The following is an 18,783-nucleotide window of genomic DNA, read 5'->3' as shown; positions in this document are numbered from 1 at the left end:
TCAAATAAGGATATAATACTGATACATAAAAGCATTTTATGTTTTCACTTCCCTCATCTCTTGAGATAACATTTGCTTCTGTTGAGTCCAGTACTTACCTCCCAAGTCTGTCTCCAAGTAGACCCAACTCCTTGAGGCCAGAGGCTGTTCTAATTGTGTCCTCCACAGCAAGTGCAGAAAATGCTCAATAAGTATTAGGTGGGAACACCTGATACACTGCTACTGAAATATCCTGGTTTTAAAATATTGACAAGTCACTGAAAAAAAAAAAAAAAAAAAAACCTTTCAAATACTTGAGAGTAGACCCAATAATACATGACTGTAGTTCATGAACAAATGGCAAATAAAACTTTAAAAATAGTGGTGACAAAAAAAATAATGACTTTATCTACTCTGTCATTTTACGTGTATTATTTATTTCTTTACCATAACTAAAAACAGATAATGCCTGTGGTTAAACATTCAACAACATATAAGCATATAGAGTAAAAAAGTGAAAGCTTATATTTTTATTTTCCTCTCCCAACCCCTCCCCAGCTGCTGCCCCCAATTCCGAGTTTGGGATGTATTCTTCCAGATATAAGTAACTAGGCAGACATATCTCCAAGCCTATTCGTATATGTCAGATTAACCCCATTTTACAGATGAGGAAACTGCAGCACAGAAAGGTTGAAGCATTCACCCAAGATCACAGAGCGGAGATTCAAATCCAGATCCTCTGATTCCTAAATCAGAGCATTCCTTTCGCTACGCCCCGTAGGTAACATTTATGGATGAAGAAACCGAGGCTTAGAGGGTCCCTGAGCAGTCAGAACCACATGGTTCACAGTCCAACTTAGGAGAAGCAGGGATAACTGGGCGTGCACGGGAGGCTGCGTGGTGGAGAGAGCCCTGACCAACGTGGAACCGAGGTCGGGTTTGACCATCTCAGCCCAGCAACCCCCGATGTGGGGCGCGGGGCTCGCCCACGCCGCTCGGGTACCGGCGCCACCCAACCCCTTGGCGCAGCTCGCGGCCACCCCGCCTGGGCTGGCGCAGCGCTCGCACCGCCCACTCGGAGCCGGTCGGGAGACCCGGGTCCCGGAGACCGAATCCCAGCCGGGTCGAGGGACAGCCCTGGCGCGATGGCTCCCTCGGAACCCGGCTGGGACCCCCTCGGCTTCGCCCCCCTGGAGCGGTCCGCAGGTGCCGGGCGGGAGCGGCCAAGGCCCGCAGTCTAGGGTGGGTGGCCCTGGCGGGCTGGGGATTCGGGGGCCGCCGGGGGGCTGCCGCTGGGCGCGTGGCGGCGGGCGGGCTGGCGGGCGGGAGGGGCGGGGGCGGGGCGGGGGCGGAGCCGCGGCCGGAGGCGGCCGTAGCCCGGCCCGGGGGCCGCAGTGGCTGCCGCGGAGCGAGGCTGCCTGGAGGGAGCGCCCGGGCGCAGAGGGGTTAGCTGGCCGCCGGGGCCGCGCAGAGCAGGTACAGATCTTCCCTGGGACCCCTGGCCCCGGTCTCCCTCTCTTCCCCCGTCCGGTTAGACCATCCGCCCCGCGCCCCTGCGCCGCCCCGGTTCCCTGAGCCCCGCGGTCGCGCCCCAGCCACGACCCCGGCCCCAGTTCTTATAGCCTCGGAAGATCTTCCAGTCCCTGGGGTCCAATTCCTGGGGAGGGGGTTCTGATCCCTTGGAACGCTGGCCCCATCACTCGGACGAAGAATCAGCCAAAATTCCTACACAGAATAAAATTGGAAAACACACCCAGGAGCTCCCGGCACGCGCCGGGCACCTCCTGCCCTTCCCCTCAGGAAAGGTACTTCTGGATGATGCGTTCCTCCCCCCATCCCCCCAACCCTGTCATCCGCTTCCGTCCTGGGCTGGGGGACACAGACGCTGGGAGGGATACAAGTGGGTGCCCTGAATCCAGCTCAGCCTGACGACTAGAAAGGCAGGACACCTGTTGGGATGGGCCTCCAGGACCCAGGAGAGGCACAAGGAGGACCAAGGAGTTCTCGCCCAAGACAGGGGCTCTGCAGCCAGCCCCGGAGCCTGTGACCCACCCCCTGCCCCTCAGCACCACTGTTCCCCAGAGGTAGGTCTCTTGGGGGTGAAGGGGTTAGTTCTGCCCAGGTCACTCCTCCTTGATCTCCACTGGCCAGTGTGGAGTTGTGGCAGGGAGGAGCCCAGGTTTGTCTAGACCAGTGTCAGCCTGGCCCAGGAATGACCAGTTCTGTCTGACCTCTCCTTCTTCACTCTGGACAGTGAGACTCACCAGATGAGAAACATGGAAAACATGAAAAGACTCAAAACCACAAATGTGTATCTGTTTCTGCAGTGTGTGTGTGTGTGTGTGTGTGTGTCGGCCCCCTGCCCAGCTATGCAGGGGGTGGGGTAGGACTTTTCCAGAGAGGGAGCCAGGCCTGGCCCCGGCCCCAGGAGCTCACGTCACCCCACCCCCCACCCCTCACTTCTCCAGGGAGCTGCCAAAGCCAAACCCAGCTCAGGACAGGATTATGTGTACTGGGTAGACCCATAGAGAGAGACAGCTAGACACAGGCCTGGGGTAGCAGAGAGAAGCAGAGGCAGAGGGAGTGGAGAGGGGACCCAGCAGCAAGAAGTGGCAGTAACCATCCTCCCATCTCCTTCCCTTCAGCCACCAGGAAGGGAGTCAGGCCGAAAGCTGAAGGTTTGGGTGGAATGTTGGCCCTTCTCTGGAGCCCCTACCCGCCTCCTCATCAGGGCGGAGTTGCTGACCTCAGTGATCAGCCCAGCCAAGGGAAGGAGCAGCCATCAGCAACCCCCTTCCCAACCCCAAGTAGCTGAGGAGACCGTTCGGGCACAGGCTCCGCCACTGTGATCCTTCCCTTAACTTCCCAAGCCCTGGGGTCTCAGGGAGGTGCGGGGGAATGAATTTGCTACCTCCAAGCACATTCCTACCCTTCCCTCTGTCATTTTCCTGCCCCTGAACTGGCCCACCTCGGCATTAGCTCCTTGGATTCCTCTCCCGGGTGCCTTTCAGATCCAACAGAAACATTTTTTTTTTTTCCTGGAAAGCAGAGCTCAGAGCAGCATGAAGAGTGGGGGTGGGAAGGGTTCATTGTGAAGGAACTGGAGGTCCATGGGGGAGCCAGGCTTAGACCAGGGGAGGGTTCCAAGCTCCATTTCTCCAGTGATCAAGCTGAGACTTCAGGATGGACTTCCTGGCTCTTCAGAAGATAGACCCATGAGTGACCGGGGAGCAACAGCCTCTCTAGCTGTATCTCCCCTTCCCAGCTTCTCCCAGCCATCAGAGTCTTGCCTGAAGAAAGGCCTCATTGATCCAATGCCGGAGGCTGGCCCCCTAGAGGGAAGTTAAATATCACTGGGAAAAATCACCTGCTTCTCTAGAGATTAAACCATCAGGCCATTTAATTTATCCCTTGGCTGAAAAGTTTGAGACAGGCACAGTTGTGTCTGAGTGTTCCAGAAGAAGCTTACTAGCTAAGAAGGCAAGAAAAGGCTGAGAGGCAGGTGGGAATGGAAAGCCCAGGGGGCTTCCAGTCAGCAGCTTGGAGAGGATGTCTGAAAAGCCCTCAATGAGCCTCCCTCAACCCTCTTAAGAAAGATGCATGTGTCTGAACTGGCCTAGAGACAGTCACTGGTTAGGACCCAGGAGCTGAGAAGTTCCTGCAGCTGAGGGGAGGACTGCGCCTGAGCTGGGAGGCTGAGGGCACCCACCCCTTCAGCTTGTGTAGATGGACAAAGGCAGTGTTCCTTTTCCCTCTCACCTTTAGGATCATTAAGAGATGGACCAATCATCACCCCTCCATTCTCACTCTGAGTTGTCCTTCTGAGAAGTCATCCCTCCCAATCTCCAGCTTTCCGGAGACTGGACCAGGCTTGGGTCCTTACAGAGTGCAACCCCCATCCGAGGCCCAGATGCCACAGTAGAGTGTTTACTTCCGGTCCCCTCCTCCCTGGGCCCAGGGCCATCAAGGGAGGAGCAATGGAGAAGTGGGCGGGCAGGTAAGTGGTAGGGGCCAGGGTGGAGGGAATGACTGATTCTCAGTCTGTAGAAGTGAGGGAAAGGACCTCTCTGGGAGGGGCCGGGGGAAGTGATGAGTAACTTCTGCTTTCTGAGAAGTTGGTATCAGGATGTGGGGAGCCAGCTGGGGGCAAGGCGTGATGTAACACCTCCTCAGGCTCCTGTCTGATACCTTCGCTCCTGCTTTTGGTTTGCAGGCCCCAGTTGTGTCTGATGCTGCTTCTGTCCCTCCCTCAGCTCTGCCTGGATCAGGAGGTGAGCCAGGGACTAGAGGCTACGATCCTTTCATCTCTCTGTCTCCCCACTACCCACTATCTCCAGACCACATTTGCATTTTCTGCAGCCTCTGATAAGACCTGGCCCCTTTCTCTCACACTTGGCCCTCCAGCCTCTCCAACTCCCTAACTCCTTGCCAAATCACCTCTGCTACTGAATTTGACCTTGGGTCAGTAACAACTGCCCCAAACCTCAGGGTGGACTAGATATTCTGTACAGTTCCCTCGAAAATCATTCTAATTTTGTCTGAACTTTTTGTCTACCTAGGTGTTGTCTGGACACTCTCTTCAGACACCCCCCGAAGAGAGCCAGGGCCCTGAAGGGGTCTGGGGTCCTTGGGACCAGTGGGCCTCTTGCTCCCAGCCCTGCGGGGTTGGGGTACAGCGCCGAAGCCGGACATGTCAGCTCCCTACAACTCAACTCCACCAGGGCCTGCCCCTTCCACCCCGGCCCCCAAGACATCCAGAAGCCCTGCTTCCCCGGGGTCAAGGCACCAGACCGCAGACTTCCCGAGAAACCCTTCCCCTATACAGGCCACCACCTCGAGGAAGAGGTGGCCCCCTTCGAGGTCCTGCTTCTCAATTAGGGAGAGAGGAGGCTCCGGAGACTCAAGGAGCTAGGAGGTGAGGGGTGGGGCTTTGAGGTAGGGGCGGTGCCTTGAGGTAGAGGCGGGGCTTGGGGTGAAGGAAAGGGTAGCAAAGGATCCAGGGCTTAGAAAGGCTTCTCTGGTGCTAGTAAGTAAGATGGGGAGGCCGGGTCAGAGATGGCCAGCGCTGTGACTCCACGTCTGCAACACCTTCTCAGGTCCCGGGTTCGAGACCCCATCAAGCCAGGAATGTTTGGCTATGGGAGGGTGCCCTTTGCTTTGCCGCTCCATCGGAACCGCAGGCATCCCCGAAGACCACCCAGATCTGAACTCTCTCAAACCTCAGATCTTCCATCCCTGACTCCGAGAACAGAGCCATCTTCCTCAAACCACACCCAGAAAACAGAACTGTCTCCCACAGAACCTTCTGCCCACACCCTCCCACCCCAAGCAGAACCCCCAAGCCCTGAAGCTGCTCAGACAGCCGTGCCCTCTAGAGCCAGGCCTGCCCCCACAGGGCCACACCCCAGAGCCCAGGCCTCTGGCACAGAGTCCTCCTTTCATTCCCCATCCCCGGGAGAAGGTAGCTCCTTTCACCTGTCCCTTCAGCCAAGAAGGCCAAGTTCCCAGGGTTGGGCCAGCCCCAGGCTGGCAGACAGACACCCTAATCCTTTCCTTTCTGTGCCTTGGGGCCGAGGCCAGCAGAGCCAGGAGCAGTGGAGACCTGGGGGGAATCTCCACGGGTCCCTCACGGAGTCTGCCCCTCCCCAGCCAGATGGCTGGCTGCCTCTGCTGAGCTCTGGCCCCCACTCCAGCCCACTCTGGAGCCTCTTTGCTCCCAGTAGCCCTGTCCCAAGATGTTCTGGGGAGAGTGAACAGCTGAGAGCCTGCAGCCAAGCGGTGAGTTCCTTCTTTGACCCCTCCCAGACTTCCAATTCTGCTTCCCTGATTAGCCCGTCAGATCTGGACCTGAGGGAGAAGGGCCTTGGCATCCGACCTCTTCAGGGCAGGGGGCTTGGAGCTCTTCCCTAGACCTGACCTTCCTCTCTACCCCCCAAATCCAGCCCTGATCCACACCCCCATTTTCCTCCCCAGCTTTGACTCCTCTGTATCCCCCACCTCAGCCCTGCCCCGCTGAGCAGCCAGACCCCCGGGCCCTGCAGTGTGCAGCCTTTGACTCCCAGGAGTTCATGGGCCAACTGTACCAGTGGGAGCCCTTCACGGAAGGTGAGGTTTCTAACTATCCCTGGAACGGGGGGCTGAAGATTGGGGGATGACAGGGAAGGAGACTCAGCCCTCTTTGTCTCCTCTGTAGGCTCTTGTGTTTCTTCTGAATCATTGTCTTCCTTATTTCCCACGACTGGGGTAAAGAGACAGAACAGGCCCAGAAAGGGGTGGGGGTTTCAAACAGGGCCCCAGCTGTCAGATGTGGTGGATGGTCAGCCGAGGAGTCAGGCTGGGAGAGGGCTGCATTCAGAGGTGTTCTTCAGCGGACCTCCTCTGGGAAGAAACCCGTCCAGGAGGTGGAGTGGACACGACAGGGGCCGGGCATGGGCAGAGAGATCCTGTCCGGTGGTAACAGCCGGCTGGGGGTGGGCCACTGATCCTGGACCATATTATATCACTTTGTCTCAAGTTACCATTCTTTGGATTTTAGGCCTGTGTCACCTTGATACCAAGACAAGCCCTCCTGAGCTCTGAACTCCCATAATCACAGTTTCAGCTATCTCTCTCAGAGTTGCCTGCCCTTTTCCTGGTCTCAGTGATCCCAGCTGATCTGACTTTTGTGTGACCCTCAAACTGACCTTTCAGAATTGTTGCGTTGCCTTCGACCACAGGGCCCCCGACAACCTCAGGATGCCTTATTGCCAACATAAGGGCTGTTCTCAGGGCCCTTGGAGTCTTTCCCAACTGACCTCCCACCAGGGAACCTAGCTAACCACCCTTCTACCCTGTCTCTTAGTTCAGGGTTCTCAGCGCTGTGAGCTGAACTGCCGTCCCCGTGGCTTCCGCTTCTATGTCCGTCACACCCAAAAGGTCCAGGACGGGACCCTGTGTCAGCCTGGATCCCTGGACATCTGTGTGGCTGGACGCTGTCTGGTGAGGGAAGAGGGGGAGCATGCATGGGGAGAGGGGCAGTGTTAGTAACTACTACACACACCAAGGGAGCCTCCTTGTTCATTATCACAATGACAAAACACCCGGCTGAGATGGCAAAGAGGAGGGTTCTTACCTGCCAAGTGAGGCTGAGCAAAAGATGTGAACAGTGGGAAAGACCCCGCTGGGCCCGTCCAAGCTTCCTGGAGGCTAGCTGGGGATGGGGTGCTGACAAAGAAACAGTCTCACTTGTACAGCAAAGATCAAGGCCCATGGTGAGCTGAAGGCTCCAAGAAGCCCAGGCCAGGGTGCGAAGTGATGTCTGGCTTCCAGCAGGCTCTGCCTAACTCTGTTTCCCCCCAGAGCCCTGGCTGTGATGGCATCCTTGGCTCTGGCCGGCATCCAGATGGCTGTGGCGTCTGTGGGGGTGATGATTCTACCTGTCGCCTCGTCTTGGGGAACCTCACTGAGCGGGGTGGCCCTCTGGGTTATCAGAAGATCTTGTCCATTCCTGCCGGGGCCTCCCGACTCCAGATTGCCCAGCTCCGGCCCAGCTCCAACTACCTTGGTGAGTCCCTGAGCTCCCTGAGTCTTAGGTCCCCACTCCTTCCCTGGTCAGTTGGTTCTGCCCGGCACACCCCCATTCAGCACAGGAAACAAGCCACCAGTGAAGTCAGGGCTCCCCTCCCTCTCCTTCCCAGGTGGGGGCAATGAGGAAGCCACAGGAGCATGGGGAGGTGTGCAGGTTGGGGGGATATGTGGGTTCCCTGCCAGTAGGGAAGTGAGAGGAGAGGAGGACAGGATGACCTCACATGTCCTGATCTGCCACCTCCAGCACTTCGAGGTCCTGGGGGCCGGTCCATCATCAATGGAAACTGGGCTGTGGATCCCCCTGGGTCCTATACCGCCGGCGGGACTGTCTTCCGGTACAACCGTCCTCCCCGGGAGGAGGGCGCTGGGGAGAGCCTGTCCGCAGAAGGCCCCACCACCCAGCCCGTGGATGTCTACGTGAGCGAGGGGCCTGGGCTTGAGGCTGCACCACTGCGGGAGGCCTTTTCTCTGAGGGGAGGCTGTGGGTCTCAGGATGGGCAGAAGGCTGGCGGATGCCCCCTGGCCATCCCTGGACATTCATTACCTTCTCTTTCTCTCCCCAGATGATCTTCCAGGAGGAAAACCCAGGTGTTTTCTATCAGTATGTCATCTCTTCACCTCCCCCAAACCTTGAGAACCCCACTCCAGAGCCCCGTGTTCCTCAACTCCAGCCTGGTAAGACTTTGACTCCCAGACTTAGCAGGAGGTGGGGTGAAGCTGAGCGTGACGAGGCCCATCTGATTTGTCTACTCAACTCTCTCCGCAGAGATTTTGAGGGTAGAGCCCCCTCCTGTTTCAGCGCCTCGCCCTGCCCGCACCCCAGGCACCCTCCAGCGGCAGGTGAGGATCCCCCAGATGCCCGCCCCACCCCCTCCCAGAACACCCCTGGGGTCTCCAGCCGGATACTGGAAACGAGTTGGACACTCGGAGTGCTCGGCATCCTGTGGGAAAGGTGAGACTTCACACACCAGCCCCCTTGGCCCATATTCCTGGCTTGGCACTCCTGATCCCCTGCCCTGGGCATGCATCACACCTTGACTCTGTGCCAACTCAGACTTCAGTGCCTGGGACCCACTGACACTGGATGCCGAGCCATCCCACCTCCCCCGGCTTCCCTTTATCCCCCTTCAGGTGTTTGGCGCCCCATCTTCCTCTGCATTTCTCGAGAGTCAGGAGAGGAGCTGGATGAACGCAGCTGTGCCATGGGTGCCAGGCCCCCAGCCTCCCAGGAGCCCTGCCACGGCCCCCCGTGCCCACCATAGTGAGTGTGCCCCATGGGAGGGCTAGGATCCTAGGGACATAACAGTTGCCCCTGGGAGACCCATCCCTGCACCTGTAGGATCTCACTTGGACTCTGCACTCAATACAGGGTCTCCTGGCTACATTCTCTTAGTTTCTTATACAACCGAGGATGTGTGGTGTGTGTGTGTGTGTGTGTGTTAGTCGCTTAGTCCTGTCCAACTCTTTTTGACCCCATGGGCTGTAGCCAGTCAGTCCATGGGATTTCCCAGGCAAGAATACTGGAGTGGGTTGCCATTCCCTTCTCCCAGAGGATCTTCCTGACCTGGGGATCTTCCCGACCTTGGGATCAAACCTTTGTCTCCTGCATTGCAGGAGATTCTTTACCATCTGAGCCACCACAAGACAACCCTGAGTCCCACAAGGGATCCCAGACTCCACATGTTAAATAAGCCCACTCGCCTCTGACAGGTCCCCACTCCCAGTTTGTTGTCCCCTTTCCCGAACATGGCAGCCGCACGTATCTCTGTTTTTGCCATCTCTGTCTCTGTCCCTTTCCTGCCTCTGCCCACAGCTGGGAGGCCGGCGAGTGGACGTCCTGCAGCCGTTCGTGTGGACCCGGCACCCAGCACCGTCAGCTACGCTGCCGGCAGGAGTTTGGGGGTGGCGGCTCCTCAGTGCCCCTAGAGCGCTGCGGGCACCTGCCCCGACCCAACATCACCCAGCCCTGCCAGCTGCGCCTCTGTGGCCATTGGGAGGTTCGCTCACCCTGGAGTCAGGTGAGTGGCTCCGGGCAAGGAGGCTCTCGGACAGGGAGGATCCTGGAGGTGTGGGCACCAGTGAGCTAGAGCTGCAGTTTTCCCAACTCTGTATTAATCGGCAGAAACTTTTACAAATGAGATCTCATATGAGCCTCCAACTGTAAGGCAGCTAAGACATGCCTTGTACTCAGCCTGCTCCTCAGCCCATGAAGCCCTGTAACCTCTGAGCCAGGCATCAGAGGCCCATCCTGGTTCAGAAGCCCCAGAGAGGGAAGACAGTGAGGAAGCCAGGGAAGCCCAGCCCTCCGTGCCCCTCGTCCCCTCAGTGCTCTGTGCGATGCGGGCGCGGTCAGAGGAGCCGGCAGGTCCGCTGTGTCGGCAACAACGGGGATGAAGTGAGTGAGCAGGAGTGCGCCTCAGGGCCCCCGCGGCCCCCCAGCAGAGAGGCCTGCGACATGGGGCCCTGCACCACGGCCTGGTTCCACAGCGACTGGAGCTCCAAGGTGGGCCCCCCTCTCTGCTGAGCCCCAACATCCCTAGTGCCCCCCATCACCCACGACACCCTCTCAGGTGTCTTCCCAACGCAGTTGCATAAACGTTGACTGGGCAAGCACCTGCTGTGTGCTAGACACTGCCAATGTTGGGAACTTGGAAAAAAACTTACACTAACGTCCTGAACCTGCCTGGCAAAAGTCCCCCAGGGCATTCCCTAACTCCCGGATCCAGGAGGTGTCTGTCCTTGACCCCCTCCCCTCCCCCACGTCACCCCGTCTCCCTTCACACTCTGCTTCCCAACAGTGCTCAGCGGAGTGTGGGACGGGAATCCAGAGACGTTCTGTGGTCTGCCTTGGGAGTGGGGAGGCCCACGGGATAAGCCAGGAGGAAGCAGGGGCAGGAGCCGGTGAGCAGACCTGTGCACCCGGAAGCCGGCCCCCTGACATGCGTGCCTGCAGTCTGGGGCCCTGTGAAGTGTCGTGGTGCTGGTACACCGGGCCCTGGGCAGAGGTGAGCTGAGCGCCTGGGAGGGGCCCATGGGTGGGATTCCCGGGGGCGAAGAGGCAGGAGTCATCCTGCTGTCCCTCCCTGTCTCCTCCGTCAGTGCTCCTCAGAGTGCGGCTCTGGCACACAGCGTAGAGACGTCATCTGTGTGTCCAAACTGGGGACTGAGTTCAACGTGACTTCTCCTAGCAACTGTTCCCACCTTCCCAGGCCCCCTGCCCTGCAGCCCTGTCAAGGGCAGGACTGCCAGGACCGGTGGTTTTCTACACCCTGGAGTCCGGTGAGTGCCTGGCTCTCCTGCCCTACCCAGCGTGGACTACCAGGAAAGGAGAGGTTTCTCTCTTTGGACATCCCTCTGTGCCCCCTAGCTAATGCCAGGGGCAGGTTAACTTGTCCCCCTGCCTAGACTGGGAGGAGAGGTGGGCCCCTCTGCATGGGGGTTCATAATGCTCCAGGAGAGGCCCCCCAACTCCTCCTCTGAGGAGGCCTGGGGTGCAGCAGGAGCCTGGAGCACAGCAGAGGTCTGATTTGATAGCTTGGGGTCTCCCCAGTGTTCTCGCTCCTGCCAGGGTGGCGTGCAGACAAGGGAGGTCCAGTGCCTGACTGCCAACCAGACCCTCAGCATCCGATGCCCTCTTCACCTGCGGCCCGCCAGGAAACGATCCTGTAACAGCCAGCCCTGCAGCCAGCGCCCTGGTAAAGAGCTCCCTCTCCCCCATCCCCAGTAGAGTGGATTTAGCTGAAGTGTGGGTGGAGATTAGGAAGGACAATTGGGAGTGGGCAGCACGCCTCCAGCGGGATGGATCTTGGTGACTTCTTGTGCCCAATGGCCTCCTCTGTCCCCAGATGATCAATGCAAGGACAGCTCTCCACACTGCCCCCTGGTGGTGCAGGCCCGGCTCTGCGTCTATCCCTACTACACAGCCACCTGTTGCCGCTCTTGTGCCCATGTCCTGGAGCGGTCTTCCCCAGAGCCCGCCTGAAATGGGTCCAGGAGACCCTCTCCTTGTGGTTTTCTCATCAGTCACCCACCATCAGTCACCCCTCAATCACCCCACTCTGTATCCTCTGGCTCTCCAGCCTGTCCTGGTCTTACTAGAGACGTCCCCCAGGGTGATGGAAGTTGGCAAGATGATGGACAGTGATCATCAAGATGTGTGGCTGGGTCTGTGCCCGTGTGGCGGTGTGATGGTGTGTGTGCACACATGCACCCAAATGTGTATGGGCCCGTATGGATGTGTGTGCACCCATACATCTGTATCACTTCTCAAAAAGAAGTTACACAATCCCCCAGGAGGGGATGATGCCTGTTTCCCAGAGAGTTTTCTGGGCTGAGAGGAAAGCAAGTTTGCAGCTCTTTGGGAATCCGAGCTACTTAGAGTCTGGCCTCCACATTAATCCCAATTTTGTGTCCTAACCCTCATTTTTCCTGTTCAGGCCACGTATCATCTAAACCTTCCTTCTGTCCTCTGACCCCTTCTCCCTTTACCTAGTCTCTATCCCTCCCTCTCATAGCTAATGAGGGGTGGGGGTGAGCGCTTGCCCTCCAGGAAGAGAGACTGACCCCCAGAGCAGAGACCAGCTGGGCAGAGGATGGAAAAGAGCAAGTTTAGAACAAGACATCCTAGCCCCTGCTTCTACTCCCCACCTCCTAAAATGGTTCCTACTCCAGAACTAATTTATTTTTATTAAAGATGATTATGACAAATGAGAAACAGGCTCTTCATTGTCCTCGTGGGAACCCAGCTATACAGGCCACCTAAGCAAGCTGTGTGAGATGAGAATGAAGGGTGGGAAGGGGAACAGCGCTTGGAGCCCAGATGGAGAGTCTGGGCACAGAAAGCCTAATGAGGGAGCCCCAGTCACCTGAGACCGGAATGAAGCCTTGGTCAGAGGCAGAGGGTCCTGGCTGATCACAGTCCCTGCAGGTTGGTCATCGACCACTAGAGGTCACCACTTCCCCCAGTTTAGGTACAGAGTTGGGCACTTGGGTCCAAAACAGAAACTGCTGGGTCCACGGTGGGTTTCCTGGTAGGCTGGGTCCTTCTGTAAAGTCTCTTGGGATCTAGCAGCACTTTTTTTCCATCTGGGGCTGAGCTGAATGACAGCTGCCTTTTCAGGGGTCGTTTTTCCTGTTCTCTTTCCTTGGCCCTGCCTTCCTGCCCCTCTCATCTTTTCTGCTATTACCCGTTTCCCTATTAAGCTCTTGGTTTGTTGCTTTTTATAGAGTGGGAGGAAAGGAAATGATCACCCCCTAACCCCACCCCCAGCAGAAAGGGCTGGAGGAGGAGCCTGGCCTGGCTCTAGGGGACTTGGGGGTGGAGTCAAGGGTGGAGCCAAGGCAGTACTGGATGTCCAGCCAAAGACACATTCTTCCGAGATGTCTCACCCTGGTCTCCTCCCAACCCAACGCCCACGTCCGCTCTCAAGGTAAATAGTTTGTTGGAGGTGGTGTGAGCACGGACAGCCTTTTCCATAACACATATCCTCTCCCCGACACCACCCCTACAATTCTGAGTCCTGATCACCACTTGTGGAAGCCACACTTCTGGGGGAGGGGTCCCCATGCTTAGGAAAGGGGGAAGTGCAATAGAATTGAGCTTCTCTCCCCATTAGGAGGATCCCTCCCCCATCCCTTCACCTCCACAAGTCTGGCCAAGTAAGATCATAAATAAAGGCCTGCAGTAACAGCTGAACTCAGTAACTACTGTCCTGAGCATGTACACCTAGACACACCCAGACCCTGAGAAGGACCCCAGAGCTACCCGAGGGGACAGGACTTCTCCATTCTGGCAGCTCCCTCATGTTATTCTGTTGCCTTGGGAAGCAGGCTTTCTTTGGGCTGGAAATGGCTGAGAAGGAAGACTACAGGTACCATCTCAGGCGGACAGTGTATCAGGAAGGAGGCAGAAGAAAATGGGGAGAAAGGAAAATGAAACTGACTCCTCCAGGGTGGGAAATGAAGAATGGGGTACCGAGGGGGTCCAGTCTCAGTGTCTCTGCAGGCATCAGACGGCTCCTCTCTTTGGTGAACCTCTAAGGGGATCAAAGATGTGGGGGCACCAGGGGAGTGGGACCTGAGCCAGCCCTGCAGACACTGAAGGCTGAAGGCGGAGTCGTGAGACCGAGGGAGGGGTGTGGTGAAGAGCTAGGGCCCTCCCAGTGATTCCTGGAAGCTGAAGGCTGGGCGGTGGCCCCAGTTCAGCTGACTTCCCGAAGTTCCTCCTCCCTCTTAGGGCCTCTCAGGACTGTTGCCGGGCAGGTTTGGATTTTGGCCTTAGCCTGAGAGCCAATCACAGGTGGGAATGCAGCCACAGCCCCTCTTAGGGCTCCCCCAGCTTCAACACCTCCCTTCCCTGACATCCCCCAGCTCCCTCACAGCCTTCAGCCTCTGACTTCTCAGGATGTAGGCTTTCATCTGGGGGGTTGCCCCCTTTCCCCTTTCATTTTAAAGCTAGGATTCAGTGCAGCCCCCAAGGATTCTTTCCTCTGGTCACTGAGGTCAGAATGGGAAGGGGAGTCACTGTGAAACTTTTCAGGAAGCAGAAGCGGACCTCAAGCACCCCTTTTCCTGGCCTCTTTCAGGGGATTACTGCGGCCAGACACCTCTTTGCTGACCTCTGAAACCCTGTGGAGGGACTTGGGAGAGAGGAAGCTGTAACCCAAGTTCAGGGAGATGTGGTGCAGGGGCCCTTAGCCTTGCTGCTCTGGGGGGGAATTTAGGGAAGGACTCAGAGGAACTGGACCCCTGAGAGTTGAGGTGGGGGTGGGGTGGCGGTAGGAACAATCTTGATGAGCACAAGAGAGATCAAGCGTGCAGAAGGCCAGCAGATTGCTGGGGCTTCTCATTTCTGAGTGTTTGCTGGGGGAAGGTGACTGTGGTTCTAATCCGGGGACTTAGAAGTGAACTTCTGAGGACTCTGTTCAGCTGGGTCAGAATTCCCCCCTCCCCCCTCCCAGCTTCCCCAGGGTAATCACCCACCCAATTACGCTTCAGCCTTCAGACTAAATTTAGCTTCTAGACTTCCCCAACTGGGGGCCTCCCTGCAAGCAGGTGCTCACAGCTGCAGGGGTGGGTCTGAAGAGACCCGAACGTTTCACTGGTCCAGATTCAACCTCTGTGGTAACTAGGAGTGAAGCCAAGCGCAAGGGCCCAGGTGCTGACCCACGTGATGGCATGAGTGTCTCAGAGAGTCTTAAGAAACCCTCTCTCAAGAGCCCTTGAGGCAGGATCTAGATAGACCTGGAGAGCAGAGGGATGAGAGTGAGAATAAAATGCAAGGAACTGTTAATTCCTTTCCAGATTCTCTCCAACCAGATCCTCTTCCATTTTCTGCTTTCCCCTTCTCCCCAGTTTTACAAATAGACTTCATTTGAACTTAACACCCTCCCCCACCAGAGTAAACTGAATCAGGAAAACCTCTTCTTAAAGCATGGAGAATCAGGCTAGAGATTATAATTTGGAGGTGGAGTGGGGGTGGGGGTTCCCACATTCCCACCCTCTCTCCTACCAGCATCCCTGAAATCCATCATCTCTGGTTCTGGGAGTCAGCTGGGTGGAGAAGTTAGAGCAGAGGGGGGCTTATTTGTCACAGGCAGGTGATGAAAAGATGTCAGCTATACAGGGTGGGAGGCACCTTCTACAGGAAGTAGAAAGCCTCAGGAAAGTACCTAAGACTAAGTCTGTCAACAAGAGAGATAAACAGTTTGGGTTAACCAAACTAGACAGTACAGATCTTCAATCTGACTTCGGGCTCCTTGACCCTGGAACCTGGGGAAAACTCTAGAGGAGGGTGTTTCATGGCTGAGGTCAGACCCTAGAAAGGATTGGAGGGAGTAATGCACCAAGTTAGTCCAAAACAAGGCATGCGTGAGCCATGGCAGTCAGAACCTAGGGAACCAATCAGCTACATCAGTTGAAGGGGAGGTGCAGAGATGGCTAGGGACTGGAGAGACCAAAGCACTTTTTCAGTGAGCACCAGAGAGCTGTGTTTGAATCTCAGTATTGGAGAAATGGGTTCAATTTCAGGACGGTTCCAAGTTGGAGTTAGGAGGTATGTCTATGTGAGCCTTGCCTGAATCTTAAGACACAGCTCTACAGAAAGAACTTGGAGTTAGGAGGAAAAGAAACAGGGTGAGAGGCTGAGGTTACTTTCTTCCTCCCTCCCCTTGCCTTGATTCTTGGTTGCCTGACTCTTTCATGACATCGTAAGACTCCTTTTTAGCTCAGGTAGAGGAGAGGGCAACCTCTTTCTAAAGTACCAAAGATGTGACTTCCCTGGTGGGCCAGTGGTTAAGACTCCACACTTCCAGTGTAGGGGGTGTGGGTTTGGTCCCTGGTTGAGGAACAAAGATTCCACATGCTGCAAGGTGTATTAAAAAAATAAATAAAAGCAGAGAGTATAAATATTTTCAATCTTGCAGGCCATCAATCTCTGCTGCAACCCTTGACTCTGCTGTTATAGCATAAAAGCAGCCCTATGGCAACCCACTCCAGTACTCTTGCCTAGAAAATTCCATGGATGGAGGAGCCTGGTGGGCTACAGTCCATGAGGTCACAAAGAGTCAGACACGACTGAGTGACTTCATGACACAACAAATGGTCATGACTTTGTTCCCTTCAAACTTTGTTATCGCTCAGCTGTGACTCTGTGACCCCACAGACTAGCCAACCGGGCTCCTCTGTCCATGGAATTATCCAGGCAAGAATACTGAAGTAGATAGCCACTCCCTTCTCCAGGGGATCTTCCCGACCCAGGGACTGAATCAGCATCTCCCGTGTCTCCTGCATTGCAGGCAGTCTTTACTGTCGGGAGCCACCAGGGAAGCCCCCCAAACGTGATTTTACTCAATACTAAGGGGCCTGGTGGGCTGCCATCTATGGGGTCGCACAGAGTCGGACACGACTGAAGCGACTTAGCAGCAGCAGCAGCAAGGTCCTGTGTGGTGTGTTTAGTCGCTCAGTCGTGTTCGATTTTCTGTGACTCTTTGGACTGTAGCCTACCAGACTCCTCTTCCATAGGATTTTTCAAGCAAGAATACTAGAGTGAGTTGCCATTTCCTCCTCCAGGGGATCGCCTCGACCCAGGGATCAAACCTGCATCTCCTATGTCTCCAGCATTGCAGGCAGATTCTTTACTCGCTGAACCACTGCTAAGTCACTCCAGTTGTGCCCGACCCTTTGCAGCCCCGTGCACTGTGGCCCACCAGGCCCCTTTGTCCTTAGGGTTCCCTAGGCAAGAATACTGGAATGGGTTGCCATTTCTTCCTCCAGGGGATCTGATCCAATCCAGGGATTGAACCCACGTCTCATACGTCTCCTGCACTGGCAGGCAGGATCTTTACCAAGAGGGCTGTCCCAAACTTTGACATTGAAATTTTAATTGCATGTAATTTTAAAGTCACAAATTTCTCCCAACCAGTTAAAAAGGCAAAAACTGTTCTTAGCTCTTTTAAAAAATTACTTATTTTTGGCTGCGCTGGGTTTTTGTTGCTGCTCCTGGGCCTTCTCTGGTTGCGGCGAGCGGGGGCTCCTCCCCAGTACTGTGAGGGCTTCTCTCGATGGAGCACAGGCTCTAGGAATGCAGGCTCGGCAGGTGCAGCTCAAGGGCTCCAGGGTCTGGGCTCAGTAGTCGTGGTGCACAGGCTTATTTGCCCTGAGGCATGTGGGATCTTTCCAGACCAGGGATGGAACTGGTATTCCCTGCACTGCAAGGTGGCTTCTTAACCACTGGACTACCAGGGAACAACAAACCAACCAGGGAAGTCCCCCGTTCTTAGCTTTTGACCTATACAGAAACAGGCAATAGGGAAGATGTGGAAGGGCGCTAACTTACCCCTGGGATTTCTGCCATCTGGTTGAACTCCCACAATGCCCAGGCACAGAAAATCCTGTTTATGTCCCCTCTGCTTCAAAATACTGCAGACCCTTTTAATCTAATCTCCTATTTATTGATACCAACTTCTTAGTGGTTTCTCCCTGGGAATTCAATGACTTGGACATGGTCAAGAGTTAGTCCTTATAGGACATTTCCCAAAACCCCTTACGTTTGTTTTTAAAGCACTTGTATGTATTCTTTTTAAAAATTATTTATTTATGGCTATGCTCCGTCTTCGTTGCTGCACAGGCTTCTCATTGCAGTGGCTTCTCTTGCTGCAGCTCCGAAGCTCTAGAACAGAGCCTCAGTAATCGTGGTGCACGGGCTTAGCTGCTCCGCAGCATATAGGGTCTTCCCAGATCAGGGATCAAACTCATGTCTCCTGCAGTGGCAGGTGGATTCTCAACCTCGGGACCACCAGGGAAGCCTTCTAATCTCTCTTTAAATCTTTGCAATAATAAGATCGGAAAGACAAATATAGTTTACAGGGGAGAAAATTAAGTCCTGAGACCTAGTATTTTCACTTGCAAACATAGGGTTATGATTTACTAAGTCACGTTTTTCCCCCTCCTAGGACAAACTTTATCAAAGTTGTGTTGATGTGTTCTGTACTTAATAACCTACTTCAGGGATTGCTGACCAAATCCTTACTTTAAGTTTTTTTTCACTCAACAGCATTGAGTGAAATGGATTGATCGTTATGGTTCATGAGGGGGAAAACAGGGTACAGAACCTCTGCCCTGTTTCAGATCTGACCCCAAGGACCAAACTTTGAGAGAAAGGGGCAAAGAAGCAGGTAGCCAGCCACTCCTCTGCCATTACCAAGCTCCTCTGCAGAGCTGCTCTTCCTTAGAGCTGAAAACAAGCCACCTCATTTCAAAACATGCAGACAAAACCTCACGTCATTTCAACATGAAGTTGTTTCCCTGTTTCTGTTTCTCTACTCTGCCTCACGGAGGATTTCTGAGAAATGAAAAAAATGTCACCTCCCCCAGTGTCAGTCTGCAGTTTTGTTTTTGGCTTTTCTTTTAAAAAAGAAAACCACCGATGAAGAGTAGAGAGGAAATGAGTATACAGCTTGGGCATACAGTATTAACTCCAAACTTTACAAAGAGAAATGCCCTTCCCATTACCCTTCAGCCCCACCTTGCCTTAGATCTGGGCTTTCACGGTCTGAGGAAATAAACAAGTTATCTTCTCAGGAAATTTTAACAACAAAGCAGTGAAACAGCTGCTTCTTGCAGTGGCCCAGCTGTCCCCCCGCCCCCCACCCCGTTCCCACCAAGGACAAGAGATGGGTGGGAATCACTCCAGGTAACCTCAGGAATAGAGGTGTGAGCTGAGGATGAAAGGCTTTAAAG

General features: G+C 55.2%; 1 protein-coding gene across 4 annotated transcripts; it reads left to right on the top strand.

The window, feature by feature from the left end:
• Window positions 1-1,370: 1,370 nt before the first annotated feature.
• On the top strand, window positions 1,371-12,259 carry ADAMTSL4 (ADAMTS like 4). 4 transcript variants are annotated; one of them, XM_024986851.2, is made up of 19 exons: window positions 1,371-1,455; window positions 1,949-2,063; window positions 3,745-3,976; window positions 4,193-4,250; window positions 4,539-4,894; window positions 5,076-5,757; window positions 5,982-6,084; window positions 6,821-6,957; window positions 7,318-7,522; window positions 7,790-7,962; window positions 8,109-8,220; window positions 8,312-8,497; window positions 8,677-8,806; window positions 9,359-9,563; window positions 9,872-10,048; window positions 10,344-10,550; window positions 10,645-10,824; window positions 11,096-11,240; window positions 11,391-12,259. In XM_024986851.2, the coding sequence occupies exons 3-19, from the start codon at window positions 3,957-3,959 to the stop codon at window positions 11,525-11,527; spliced, it is 3,213 nt and encodes a 1,070-aa protein (XP_024842619.1). In that variant the 5' UTR covers window positions 1,371-1,455; window positions 1,949-2,063; window positions 3,745-3,956; the 3' UTR covers window positions 11,528-12,259.
• The last annotated feature ends 6,524 nt before the right edge of the window (window positions 12,260-18,783 follow it).

This window comes from Bos taurus, chromosome 3 (assembly GCF_002263795.3).
Source record: "Bos taurus isolate L1 Dominette 01449 registration number 42190680 breed Hereford chromosome 3, ARS-UCD2.0, whole genome shotgun sequence".
Taxonomy (NCBI): Eukaryota; Metazoa; Chordata; class Mammalia; order Artiodactyla; family Bovidae; genus Bos; species Bos taurus.
Note: the sequence above shows the minus strand (reverse complement) of the source record. Positions and strands in the feature narration are given on the sequence as shown.

What these genes read in the sequence shown, in the direction of transcription:
- ADAMTSL4 (XM_024986851.2), top strand. Translation starts at nt 3,957, where the DNA reads ATGGAGAAGTGGGCGGGCAG. An exon ending in GCCCAGCTCCAACTACCTTG is followed by an intron (nt 7,523 to 7,789) that starts GTGAGTCCCTGA and finishes TGCCACCTCCAG; the next exon opens with CACTTCGAGGTCCTGGGGGC. An exon ending in TTTCTACACCCTGGAGTCCG is followed by an intron (nt 10,825 to 11,095) that starts GTGAGTGCCTGG and finishes GGGTCTCCCCAG; the next exon opens with TGTTCTCGCTCCTGCCAGGG.